We start from the raw sequence: 14125 nt of genomic DNA, 5'->3' as shown, positions 1-14125 counted from the left end.
ACAATTAGGATTGAATTGAAAACCCCATTGGGTCCATGAGAGTTTTGAATCAAGCATATATTTATGTGTTCCCTTCATTCATGTCTAAGTATGTCTGATCTCAAATAAGCATCATGGTAGGCCCTACGTAGGTTTCAACAACAGGAATCATTATTCCCACGGCTTCGTATCTTCGTATGGTGTGGTCCACATGAGCTTTTGATCTGCCCAAATTTTAGGCTCATGTCCTCAAATGATCAAAATAAATGAACAACATATATAAAATTACATCAGTGGGGCCCATAAAATTTTGTCTCATAAAATAAGGTAAAACCTGCCAAAGATGTCAACATCTTACACCTATAGCCACAGTTTTTACCGAGGTAAATGATAAATGCAAAATTTGGTCAGTTAACCGTACATGCAGCACATCAAGTAGGCCCAAAGTGGATTTTCTTATTCATTTTACGTACCTCACTTGTCCGGGCCATTTAATGCATTTGTTGTGCCCAAGTACACAGGCATGAAAATGCTCACATGCTAATGTTACTTCATTGTCCACAACTTATATGGGCCCCACAATGATGCTTTCATTGCATTGACTTATACCATTGTGCATGCCCTTCCATGTTTGACCATTGGCTTAAATATTAAAACAATGCATATGGAACAACTGAGAGAAACCCTATCTTATTGCAGGGAGGGGCCACAACCTTGCAATTGTTCTTACTAGTGCAGTCCACTGAATTATAAATTAGTCTGATTTTTTTTTTCCATGACCAAATATAAGGTGTGCATGGTGGTTAGAATATGATGTTATAAATATGCGACATTTCTCTATATCAGTGTGTAAAAACTAATACTTAAATCAATGGTGGAAAATGGACAACTAAGCAATAGGTCATGCTTGGGGGTAGGAAAGAGATGGGATGAGAGATACAATATCCTTTCAGTGGGCCATGTCTATAATCATCTTTAGCCATTAATGTACTGCTTTGATGACATGGCTTCTTCAAGGATGATTATATATATATATATATATATATATATATATCCCCAGGACATTTTAAAACACCTGGCGTACAGATGTGGGGCCTCTTTGACGACATGGCAATCATAGCAAGTGGACCCCAGCTGACCACAACATGATGTATGATTTCTAGACAGTACTACCATAATGATATCCTCATTGATGGTGGAAGACGAGTTTCTGAGGACACATTGGATGCCCTCATCAATTATTTATACCTGGTCCGGCCGTACTGGGTCCAAACTGCAGTACTGTCCACGTGACATCATGGATGAACCAGATGGATGATATACAAGATAGACCAGCTGACTTGGACGGTTAGATTGGATCAACCATCTATTTTAAGTGATTTTTTTAATTATTTTTTTTTGTTTTGTTTTTTGCTAGATAGCTTTGATTGCAACCTAATTTATATTGAGGTTTCATGCATGGCATCCTTTCTTTTTGTTCAAAGATAAATGACAGTCTCTTTTATGTGTTTTAATAAATAACATTTGGTTAGTATTTGTTAGCAAAACATAAAAGATTTAAGTCAGAGAGCTATAATAGAATAAAATAATAATAATAACAATAACAATAATAAAATACTAAAAACAATAACTTTTAAGTGATTGTAGGATTCGTCGAACAATAAAATATTTAAAAATTATAACTTAATAAAAATAATACAATTTGACTTAAAACACAAAATTAATCAGTAGTTTTTTTACCTTTAGCATTGACTAGGACGTCAAAATTATAGATAGCTTTTCAATGCCATATTGCACCTAGCTATAATAAAATTACGATGGTCAGAAGGTAGGTGGTACACAAGAGACTTAGACTGCACCTTTGGCACTTTTTGCCATATTCCTTTTCATTATGGTCATCCATGATATTATACTAGGCTTTTTACATTAAGGTACACATGGGGTTGTGTTCACATGGAATTTTTGTTTGGCCCCACCATGTTGTATGTGTTATATTCATACTGTCCATTTAATTTTTGAGATCAATTTAGGGGATGAACCAAAAAATGAGCCGGATCTAAAGCTCAAGTAAACCATATTTAAAATAATAATAATAATAATAAGTTGGGATTGAATGCATGGCTCAGTGTATGTGTTGTATATCCAAGTTATTCATATGTTTTGCCACATATTTTAGGGCATGGTTCAAAAAGTGAATCAGATTTTAGGTGGACCACACCACATAAAACAGTGGTCATTCACCCACCATTAAAAACTTCCTATGGTCCACAGTAATGTTTACCTACGATCCAACCTGTTGATAAGGTCACATAGACCTAGATTGAAGGAAAAAAGCAAATATCAGCCTGGATCCAAAACTTTTGTGGCCCACAAAAAGGATTTTAATGGCCAATAATCACTGATTCCTGTTGTGTTCCCGTACTAAAATTTTAATTACATGCTTCAATTTTGGTTACCATGCGCTGAAATCAAGTGGAAAATAGATGTAGGGCGTGAATATACAATGCATACATCAAGGAGGATCCTACAGTCAGGGTCCCACCCACATGGCGGGTTTGGGGTCATAGCTCGCCACACCACACAATCCACGTCCATCATTAACAAAGCTTGAATATAAGATCATGGCTTATTTTTAACCATATCGAGATGATGGACAGCTCAAACCATCAACCCATTTCATCACACGGAGTCACCACAAGAGGCAAGACCCAACTTCTCTCAAGGGGAATGTAGTCCATCAACCGTCCAATGTGGGGGACTTATCAGATCAACGGTCTGAGGTTGTGGATCACACAACACAGACCCCCGAAACACGAGCCCCACTTGCAAAACAAATGAACCCATGAAACTATACATATTCATCACGTCAGATGATCATTCTCTCTGGATGTTTGTTTACTGTTTAAAAGAAAAGTGGGCCCAGCTGAGAATCCAGACCGTAGGTTGGCCCAGGCAATGAATTTCACGCCTGATATTAATTGTATTGGGCTTGGGCCCTTGTATGCATGAAGGTCTGTTTAGTTTAGCACTCTTGAGACTGACCTGGCTTGACTAATGAAACTAGGCGCCTGGGTGAGTTGGGTTGTGTTTGGTTGCACCAAATATCATGATATTTCATGATTAATCAGTCTAAGTGTGGAAAAATATTATGAAATTTCTCAATCATTGGTGCATTTGGACTTGGACTTGGGCTTGGGCCCCTTTGGGCCTCTCTTAGGCTGGATTGTTAGGCCCAAGGACCGGACCCAGGCTTAAAATTTAAGTCTGTTTATTAGTAGGGTTAGGCTCAGTATATATCTCACAGCCCATTAGCCCAACCCATCTCAATTAAGGTTTTAAGGGTGTTTTATCATTTATCGTGATTATGGGCACAACTAATGAACAATCCAGATCTTGCAAAAAAGTGGGTGAACGGGCTGGAACTCACATCTAGGCCGTGCATAATCATTACGGGCCAGACCGAACTTGTTTGTTTTGGCCCATCATGGGCTGGGCCAGACTTGGACCTACGTTTTACTTTCGTTGCCCGTTTGGAATGACATTAGACCGGCCGAAGCCCACCCATAATTACTAAGGGGCCGTTGGGATGCCTATAAAGTCATTAAATTGTAATACATAAAATGTTTACATTAGGTCTTGTTCAACTTTACATCGTAATCTAATTATAAGAAGATAATTATCTGTATTTGGATAACTTGAAATTTATTTATAGCTTGTAATTAGGTATTTACTTTCAATAGAACTTGGAGTGATAAATTCTTTAAAAATAATCAAACAGCATGTTAAGTGTTTTTCTTTATTTTTTTTGCCAGGCATGGATTGATGTTTCTTAAAGGACCCAAAGAAAAGCCCATTCCAACAGCTCATAGGCTCGGCAAGTGGTGTCCCACCCTAACGTAGGGTCCACATCCACTCCATCCATAAAGTGTCCCCCTTCAAGTTCATACCATATCCAGAAAATCAGACCGATTGAAAACAAACGTGAGTCACACAGCATGGAACAATCAGGAAGAGGACCCACCACTAAAACTTCTTAGATTGTGTATGGGGTCCATCCGTGCTTTTTTACATGCTATCCAATACATTAACTACATGAACCGTATAAGGATGAATGGACATTTAAAAAATAAGACTAGTCCAACACTCGAGTGGGCCACACCATGTGATTTTAGTGGTCTTAGGCATGGTATTACAAGGTGTAGCCCAACTGCGTTTTGGATCGGCTTGATTTTTGGCCTCCATGGAGAACATGAAGCGTTGAACATCATTGCTGGAGTGGATATCTTGCACACATCATGGCGGGCCACACACACAATTGTAGAATAAGCTCGTTGTACAGACGGTGTGGTGGAAGTGACCACCCTCCAAAGAAAAATGCATGTGGCATGGGCGTACCTTAAAATCAATCTCCACTAAGGTGGGCCTTTACCCGGTGGGGCCCACAAGTTTTGTCCGTCGTGGGTTGGGCCCGAAGATGACTGACGAGATTGATGTTCTTTGTTGGATCTGAGCCCAAACCCAAGCCCAATCAAAACCCAAGGCCCATTTCCTCACCCAAGCTTCACCTGAATGGCCCAACATGATTTGGCCCGAGCTTGATCACTTTTAACGGTGTAGATTAATGCTACGTAATACAATTACTGGCCCGGGCCGAGGGACAAATGAGAACTACCTGAGACTGGCCTGGACGGATCTGTGACTTTAGGCTCGAGATCAACCAGTTGTGGGCCAGGATCTCTCCAGAACTTTGCCACCCCTGATACAAACGCCCTTTTATTTTACCTGGACCAACCTCCAACCCAAGATGTAGAGACCCGATCAGATTTGCATCCGGGTACTGAAGAACGAGGCCGATGGAGGAGGGAAACGGATTGGCTACTACCCCTGCCAATAGCCAATGGCTAGTAGTCGGTGCTCCGTGGACCCCTAACATGATGTATGTGTCTCATCCATGCCGTTCATCCATTTTTCTAGATAAATTTATGGTATGAACCAAAAACTTAGGTAGATAAAAAATTCAAATGGGCCACACAGTGTTGATTGAACTCTCACCATTAAAAACTTACTGGGATTACAAAAGTTTTGGATCAAGCTGGTATTTGTTTTTTTTGCCTTCATCCTCGTCTTTATGACCTATTCTACAGGTTGGATGTCAAATAAAAATTACAGTGGGCCCTGGGAAGTTTTTAATGGTAGACATTCAATCACTAATGTTCCCATGGCATGGTCTACCTGAGGTTTTTGATCTGCCGATAAATTATTAAAATGATGGGTAAAAAGGAATGGACGGTGTGGATAAAACACATGGATCATGGTGGGCCCACATAGCACCGACTACTATCCAAACCTTGTCATGGAGGATTAGACCAGTCAAGACCCGAATCCAATATGTTCCAGTTACTCTAGGACCCGACCCGAATCCAGCCGTTGGCAGCCCTACATGCGGTTGAGAAAGAACATAAAGCAAAGGACACGCTTAATTCGAAGGCGAGAATTCATTGGTGTATGGGCCATCGATGATTAGGCCCAAAATATCAACGGTGTGGATGAATGAACCGTGGGCCCCACTAGTCCAAGTCGAAATAAACACCGCGCACTTGATACACGGCAGGCAGAGAGAGAGAGAGAGAGAGAGAGAGAGGATGTTGAGACGGGGCAGCAGCCATGGAAGTAGCGTCAGAGCAAACATCAGTAGGGCATTTTCTCACTACCAAAACATCCAAGCTGTCCCGCGGGAGCACACAGGGAACAAGCTGGCCGCAAAAGAGAGAGCCCTAGGGAGAATCCCAGCCGTTGTTTTCAGCCAGGGAGAGATCCAAAACCCCACCAACGGCTTCCGACCCGTCTCCAGGAAGCAGCTGCTGACCACCGAGAGGAAGCAGATCAGCTCCATCATCAAGAACGTGCAGCTACCGTTCTTCTGCTCCACCACCTTCAATCTCCAGATCCGTGCGGGCCCTGCTTCCTCATGCCTGCTCGAGTCCGGAAGGGTCCTGCCCATTAAGGCCTGTTCTCTCTCTCTCTCTCTCTCTCTCTCTCTCTCTCTCTCTCTCTCTCTCTAAATTTGAATTTGAATTTGTTTTTGGGGTTTTAGGTTCATAGGAATCCGGAGACGGGCCAAATTCTGAACTTGGTGTTTGTTTGGGTGGACGACGATTCGGAATTGAAGGTCGACGTGCCTGTTGTTTTCAAAGGGGAGGATATCTGTCCTGGTCTGAAGAAAGGTACGTTGTTTTTTCTATGCATTTTGCAATTGTTTTACCGAGGATGGTGGAAACGGAATCCTTGCATTTGGCAATCTGGAAAATGTAAGAAATGGATTCCAATTGTGGAATCCTATTCCGGCAAAAGGCCAGTTTTTGAATTCCTGGCCAGAGATATCCTGCAAATTCCATGGGAATGAATTCCCTCCTAACAGTCGTATTTTTTAATTTGTTTTGTAAGTAGGCCTTCCAAGGGAATGAATTACAAATGTTCAAACACAGTTTCTGGATTCCACAGAGTTTCATTCCCACTTGCCGAACATGGCCGATGGAATAAGTTCCGTAGAGAATTTGTTTCCTGGAAATAAATGAGGCAGGGTATTGCTTAGATTCGTACGCATTGTGTTTGATGATATGGTCTTTAAAAATGGTGTTTTTGATTGAGCAAGATGCTATGCTCGTCTTGAATCAGCTGCCTTTTTCATTTGGGCCAGCTTTTTGTTTGGGTGTGTTATGATCCCAAACTATCTATTTCTATTCTTAGGTTTTTTTGAAATTTCATGTTTATTTAGTTGGAAGAGAGAAGGTGTGGGGTATATTCGATATCTTATATGTAGGAAGATCTTGTTGATCAGGAAGGGGATGATTTAACTAGCTTTAGATGGATACTAGAATATTGGATTAGGTTTATCTCCAATGCAGTAATCTCAGCATCACAATTCCCTATAAATAAGAGAAGGGAAAGGACTAGGGAAAGAAGAAGAATTTATGATAGTATCTTGTTCATGGAGGTTTGTTGAACTGAGAATATGGTCCTTGATAGAGTGGAATGGTGGAACAAGATTCGTGTAGCCAGCTCCAATTAGTCTGGAGAAGGTTTAGATGATGACGATCTTATTTATGGAGGTTTCTCCCTTGAAGCAGCTTTACACATGCACACGCCCACCCAAGCGCGCACAGAGAGAGAGAGAGAGAGAGAGAGAGAGGATATGCTCACACACAACTTGTTGTATGTCCAACTAGTTAGCATGTGGAGCCCACCATGGTGTTTGTGTGATATCTCGCTTGTACAACATGGTTGTCCCATTATGAAACTGGGATGCCCCAAAAAATCAGGTTGATCCAACTATCACGTGGGGCACACCATAGAAAACCATGAACAACCTCTCAAAAAACTCCAAATTCATGTGGGGCATCCCATTTCATGGTTGGATCTACATGATTTTCGGGGAATCCCATTTTCATGACGGGACAACATTGTTGGACAGGTTAGATATCACACAAACACCATGGTGGGTCCCGCACACCAACTAGTTAGACATACAATTAGTTGTGTGTGACTCTCTCTCTCTCTCTCTCTCTCTCTCTCTCTCTCTCTCTCTCTCTATATATATATATATATATATATATATATAATATTATATCTTTATAGTTTTATTTGTTTTGGTTCTTATCGTTGGGCCCACTTGGATTGGAGATTCCTCCATCCGCTTGGCTTTCCCAAATCTGGCTAGGTTGTAACCAGTTAGGGAGATTTCCATTGCCTTCTGCTTCTCGGGTCAAATCAAAGGAGGTGTGTGGCTTCCCCCTTGTAGTTGCAACTTCAATGATGTTGGATTCTATAATCTGTTTCAGTTTCTCTCCCGACTGCAGGGGATTCTACTTTCCCCCGAAGGAAAAGACTCCTTGATCTGGTTGAAGAACAAATCAGGATTTTTTTTAATTTTTTTTATTTTTATTTATTATTTATTTATTTTTATGTCCGTTCCCTCTATGCTTTGATCTCTCTAGGTGAGAGATCCACAGTCAGCTGCTTCACTGTCTCAATCTGGTCTTATGGGGCTCCTCCCAAGGTTTCAGCCTTCACTTGGCTGGATGGGAGAAACAAAATCCTCAACATTGCTAATCTATGTAAAAGGAGCATGGTGCTGCCGAATATCTGTATCCTTTGTAAAAATGATGCGGAATCCATGGTCCACTTGTTTATCCACTGTTCATTTGCTATGGATGTCTAGTTCGGTATTATGTCTTTCTTCAATGTCCCCTGGGGGAGCCAAACTCCAAAGAGGGTCTGTTTCAATCTTGGCATGAGGGTGGCTCGGGGAGAAAAGGAAGATGGAGATGGAGGGTGGCTTTGTTGGTTGTACTTTGGTCTATTCAGGTGAAATGAACAACCGTTGCTTCCACAACACAAGTGGTTCTTATTTTGGGGTTTTGTAGGCTAAAATATTCTTCAGGGAGTGGGTTCCCTGATCTTGTTGTTGCTCTTGTTTGGCTTTAGTTTGCTCTTTTTCTTTTTCTTTTTTTTTTTTTTTGGGGGGGGGCGTTGGCACTAAAGTACAAGGAATAGACTGAAAAACACCCTGATGCTTTAGGCTTTCACAACAAGGAATCCTCCTCTTCCGAAGAAATTGGCGTTCCTTGCAAGTTGGATGGTAAATTAGTCAAACTAGCAATCTCGTCATCCCATAAGTTCCTCCTGAAAGGAGGCAACCAAAGGCCTTCTACACCTCTACCTGAGAAGCACAAGGCCACGAGAACGTTGATATCAGAATAGACAGAGGCAAGATTCGGGAATTTAGAAATAAGAGGTTGGTCCCCCAGCTAGGGGTCCAACCAAAACCTACCATTCCCCACTGAAGATGTGAAAGCATACATCACCGCCTTTAAGCTCATATGGTAGATAAGAGGATGCACTATTATGTGCGATGGTTCGACTGGCCCAACCAGATGTAGCCTGGTCAATTTCCTGGTGTATTCCCACTTGGGTACAATATTCCATAAATTGATTAATGCATCAACTAAAATTAAGAATGCAGATTATATATTCAGCTTTGTGGATAAGTTGGTGGATGAGATTGGAGAGGCAATGTAGTGCAAATTGTGACCGATAATGAAGCAACATATAAGGCAGCAGGAAGAAAGTTGATGGAAAGGAGACCAAATTTGTTCCAGTCACCATGTGCCACGCATTACATCAACCTCATATTAGAAGATATTGGAAAGGGAATAAATGTCGTGACATTGGTTGAAAGGGGAAGGGAAATAATATTCGTCTACAACCACAACCTAGTTGTCACCATAATGAGGAAGTACACAAGAGGGAGAGAGCTTCCTAGGCCTGCGCCAATAAGATTTGCAACAAACTTTATAGCCCATCAAAATTTATATGAGCATTGGGGAGAGTTGCCCAAGATGTTTGGTTCACGAGATTAGCTCGATACAAAATACGGGAAGACATCAAGGACTGCATTCAATATTGTGGCAACTATAAGAGAACAAATTCTGGAAAAAAAAAATTGCAAACATCCTAAAGGTGATGGAACTATTGATGAGAGTCCTTCATCTCGTTGAATCGGACGAGGTACCTACCATGGGCTTCCTCTACAACCCCATGGATAAGGCGAAGCTTGCTATCCAGCGAGCTTGTAAACACTATATGATTTACTAGAAGATGATCAACAAGCGTTAAACGAAGCAGCTTCATCATCATCTTCATGCATCATGTAAACTCTATGTCATGCACTTATTCTTCCTGTCTTTGACCCATTGAATAAGTTGATGGCTACTAAGTTCATTATTACAATGTAGGATACATTTCAAATCCAAGATACATATATGCTCATACACCGAGGATGAGGAGGTTCATATCAGGCATAAGAATGTGATAAAAGGATTAGAGCCCGACTTAGGTAGACAAGGGTGTTGAATGAAGTAAGTAGATATGTGAAAGGCTTTAGTCTTTTACTATTTGGTCTTTAATTTTATTATCTCCATGCTTTAAAGTTTAAAGTCTTTAACTTTGTAATGTATGATGTATCGTTCACAATTGGAAATATATACACTGTGCCAGGGTAGTTTCTCCAACGCCATTGTACAAAAGGAAATCTATTAGACTGCTTCAGGAAATAAATTGACATTTTATATTTTTATTAGTTATTACTAATATTGGCTTTATTCTACAAATTGTATAATATAAGATTCGAGCCTGATACTGATAGTTTACAAACTAATTAATGTAAGTATTTTTTTTTCCCATATAGCCGATTGGTGGATGCATTATGGGGAGATTGCACTAATTCTCAGGTCAATTGCAATCAAAGTTCTGAGCCAAACAACTTCCTCGAGCTGCGAGAGGAACTGGAGTTGTTTTGTGAATACATAATAGAAATAGAATGCAGACCAGGACATTGGACCGGCCCGTTTATATGCATTACAATATGAAGTTGCGATTGTGGAATTCAAAGCATATGGCAAATTCGGAAAAGAATACATATTTTTAATCCTCTAATTAAATGGGAATTTTCTCATATTTTTTCAAAACTAAAAAAAAATAAAAATAACTGTTATGGGGGGCATAACGGCTGTTACGCTGGTAACAGTGATTGCAGTGCCCGTTACGGGCACCGTTACCATTGTGGAATACCTTAAGCCTGCTCTAATTAAGATTTGAGGCTTTGGAGTTTATGGACTCAAGGTCCTTGGACACCTATTTGATGTCTATATCAAGGTGTCAAGTACAACGATAATTTGTGGGGTGGTTGCTATCCATTGAGGGTAATCAGACTGATGAAGAGATAAAGAGGGGGATATAACCCCCACATTAATATCATCACCTAGAGTAAATGAGTAAGTGGATTGCCATTGGTCCTTAGACTTGGCTTTAGACTTGTAGACCATGTTCCCAATGAGGATATATTTTCCAAGAATGATGTTTTTTATGTGAAAGGCTTAGAAGCTCTAGATGGTGACACTAGTAATGCTTATGTTTTGTATGCTTGTAAACATGCATCTATTTTGGAGGTGACTTTGAATGTGGCAAATCATAATTTCATATTGGTTTTGATATAAGATTGCATTAGATCGTGGAGGGATGTTGGGCATTTGATTCTTGATGAGAAGCCAAGAAGGTTTGAGACAGAGAGAGATGGAGATTGAGTGAAAGAGAGAGGGATATAGATTATAGAGAGTGAAGGTTTTTTATGGTGGTCGTGCACACATGGCGGCACACATGTCAGATCTTTGTGTGTAGGGCACAATCGTGCCAGAGATTCGGGCCATTCATCAGTTAGGGCCCTGTGATGCGGTATACCAAAAATCATGGTAGTACACATTAAGTGAGCCACACATGTAATGTTTAATTTGGGCTGTTGAGTTTCTTCTAGCTGCCCATTTTTCATGTACAATTTAGACCTGCCAAATTAAAGGACTAAAATTATTTTTGATAGAAGGCATGATGGAAATGTAGCCTACATGTTCAATGGCCTGGATCTTCGACTGGATCTCTGATGTGTGTTGTACGCATGTAAGTCCGACATGTGTGCCATGCCCTCACATGAAGGACCTATCGTCAGTTATCCACCCTTTAAAATACAGTTAGGTAGACATTTGGTGGAGGGCATTACTGCCTTTTCCTCATATTTATGGCATTCTGGCTATTCCCTTCTGAGGGTTCTGATGTTGGCCAATTAAGGAACACCATGTTCATGGGATGAGTGTAACTGAAATGAGGATGTTGAGATGGATGAGTGCCAAGGCAAGGAAGGATAGAATTAGAAATGAATGAATTTGAGGGAACTTAGGAGTAGCACCAATAGGTAATGAGGGAAAGTAGACTTCGATGGCGATGTGCAACGAAGACCAAAAACTGTGCCGTTATGAGTGAGTGGGTATAAGTTGAAGGCTCTAAAAGGGCAAGTGAAAGGCCCAAAAGGACGTAGGTAGGAGGTGGTAAGAAAAGACTTGATGACCTATGGTCTAAATGAAATTATGGCTCTTGATGGAGTGGAATGGTAGTACAGAATTCATTTAGCTGAACTCAATTAGTTGGATTAAGGTTTAGATGATGATGATGATGATGATGACGCCGACGACAACGATGATCTACTTTAGGAGCAACTTTCAACTAGGGCGAGAAGAAAGTTGTGTTTGACTTAAATGAAGTGTTTAGTGTCTTCTCTTTGCATAAGTAAATTGCACCTCATAGTTGATTCTTAAGCATGATTAATGTAGAGGATGCAAGTGGGGATATCCTTAGTTATTATTATTTTTTTAATCAGCATCTACTATATAATATCGATCTCCTGATGGCTCTTTATTGGGATTGCATTGGGCCAGTCTCAATCCTAACCTGAGTGGCCCAACCCAATTTTAAACTGGGTGTGGTTGGGTTGGGTTAGCTTCATGTTTGATTTTTGTAATCCAATTTGAATTATAGTCAGGCTTCAGGTCAATCTATAATCTAACCTGACCTGACTCCAATCTAGAAGAGTCTGGGACATCCGTGGTGGAGATCTTCATGAAAAGAAAAAACATTGAAGTGTAAACATTATTCTCTATTGAATGATCAGAATGAATATGAGGGCATCGTATTTATATGCTTCTCCATTCTAAGTAGGGAGAGAATACTCTAAAGCATGCCTAGACAGTTCCTAGAGATCTCTGTGATCTCTTATTGATAATGTCTATGATCCTGTAATTTTCTTGGATCCTTCTTTTTCAGCAAGTACCTTTTCCAGGATCATGTTATTACCATGTTAGGTGATATTAAAGTGTTGTGTATTACATTAACAAAATCAATGCTTTCTTTGACATCCTTACCTCACAAGCATGCATACACAAGAGCATGCACTGCACAGAGACACATGTCAGTTAAGGCGGATTTGGAGAGCCATGTCACTTTCAAGACCACCCAAACAAGCAGAACTTGTCATTAAAGCCTAATAATTCACATGCCATCTCTTTTAAATGATTCTGTGGTGTCAGATATCTTTCATTAGTAAATGTTTTTCCTGTGCTGCTATTAATTTTAGGAGTTGCATGCAGCCTGACTTTGTATTATAGAGCCTTGAGAAGTGGGCCCATTGTTTGTTGATATGATGGGATCCACTGTCCTTGGACCATTTCCTGGAAGTATCCCAGGTTGGAGATCCTAGTAGTCCAATTTTTGGCCTCTTTCCTGTGGAGCGTTGAGCTTTTGGGTATATTTTACCCAACGGTCTATTTGCCAACTGTTGGTCTATTGATTGAAGAGTTGGGATTTTTAATGCAGAGGCATTTTCACATCGGGCTCGAGTGGGATTGCCTGTGGGATGCAGGGGCACACTCGGGGTGAGCAGGGCCCACCGGGGAGGTCTAGTGTTCGAGACTCCTCACCGGGGATGATTAATGCGCATTTCGCACTGGGCTCGAGTGGGGTAGCCTATGGGATGCGGGGACACACTCGGGGTGGGCGGCCTGTGTAAGGTGGTACCCATGTGATTTGGGGCCCATGAGGAGGGTTCGGCCGAGATCCTAACCCATGAGATGTGGGGCCTAAGCTATGAGATAAATGGATTAATTCGCCATGCTCTAACAGTTCGAGCTTTTAGAGCAAGTGGTTAATTGTCCTGCATCAATTTTCCCACGGGAGATTTTTGAGGCATGTACCATCCGCTGCGGATTCCATTTATCAAAGGTGTCAATCAGTCGGCCAATGGTCTACTCGGGCAAACTCAAGGCCTAGGTATTGTATACATATCCTCAGGGCAAGGATCCTATAATTTCTCATTAATTTCTTCCATCCAACTTTCAATTGCCACTTTCTAATTTATGAACTCGTTTCTTGCTTCTGTTTCTTCTAATTGGGAGTGTGTTTTTTGATTTTTTTTACTCACAAAAACAGGTGGCTACCTAAACATGATAAGAACAACTCTAAAATACCAATGCCCTGCAGAGCACATTCCCCAGAAAATCGAGGTGGACTTGAGCAATCTCGATATCGAAGATAGAGTTTGCATGCATGACATCGAGGTTCATCCATCTTTGAAGCTCTTGAGTAAGAACGACAACATGCCCATATGTAAGATCATGGCAACACAATCAGCAGTCCCGGAACCTACAAGCGTCTAGAGCACATACAGGAGTGTGAAATTTTCTTTTAGAGCATGAGAAATTTTTGGTTT

General features: G+C 40.9%; 1 protein-coding gene across 1 annotated transcript; it reads left to right on the top strand.

Annotated features, from left to right (window-relative positions):
• The first annotated feature begins 5527 nt into the window (after nt 1-5527).
• LOC131229348 (uncharacterized) lies at nt 5528-14125 on the top strand. Its single transcript, XM_058225286.1, has 3 exons — nt 5528-5984; nt 6074-6203; nt 13846-14125. The coding sequence occupies exons 1-3, from the start codon at nt 5622-5624 to the stop codon at nt 14070-14072; spliced, it is 720 nt and encodes a 239-aa protein (XP_058081269.1). The 5' UTR covers nt 5528-5621; the 3' UTR covers nt 14073-14125.

Source organism: Magnolia sinica, chromosome 16 (assembly GCF_029962835.1).
Source record: "Magnolia sinica isolate HGM2019 chromosome 16, MsV1, whole genome shotgun sequence".
In the NCBI taxonomy this organism is placed as follows: Eukaryota; Viridiplantae; Streptophyta; class Magnoliopsida; order Magnoliales; family Magnoliaceae; genus Magnolia; species Magnolia sinica.
The sequence above is the reverse complement of the archived record's forward strand: the minus strand, read 5'-3'. Positions and strand labels throughout refer to the sequence as shown.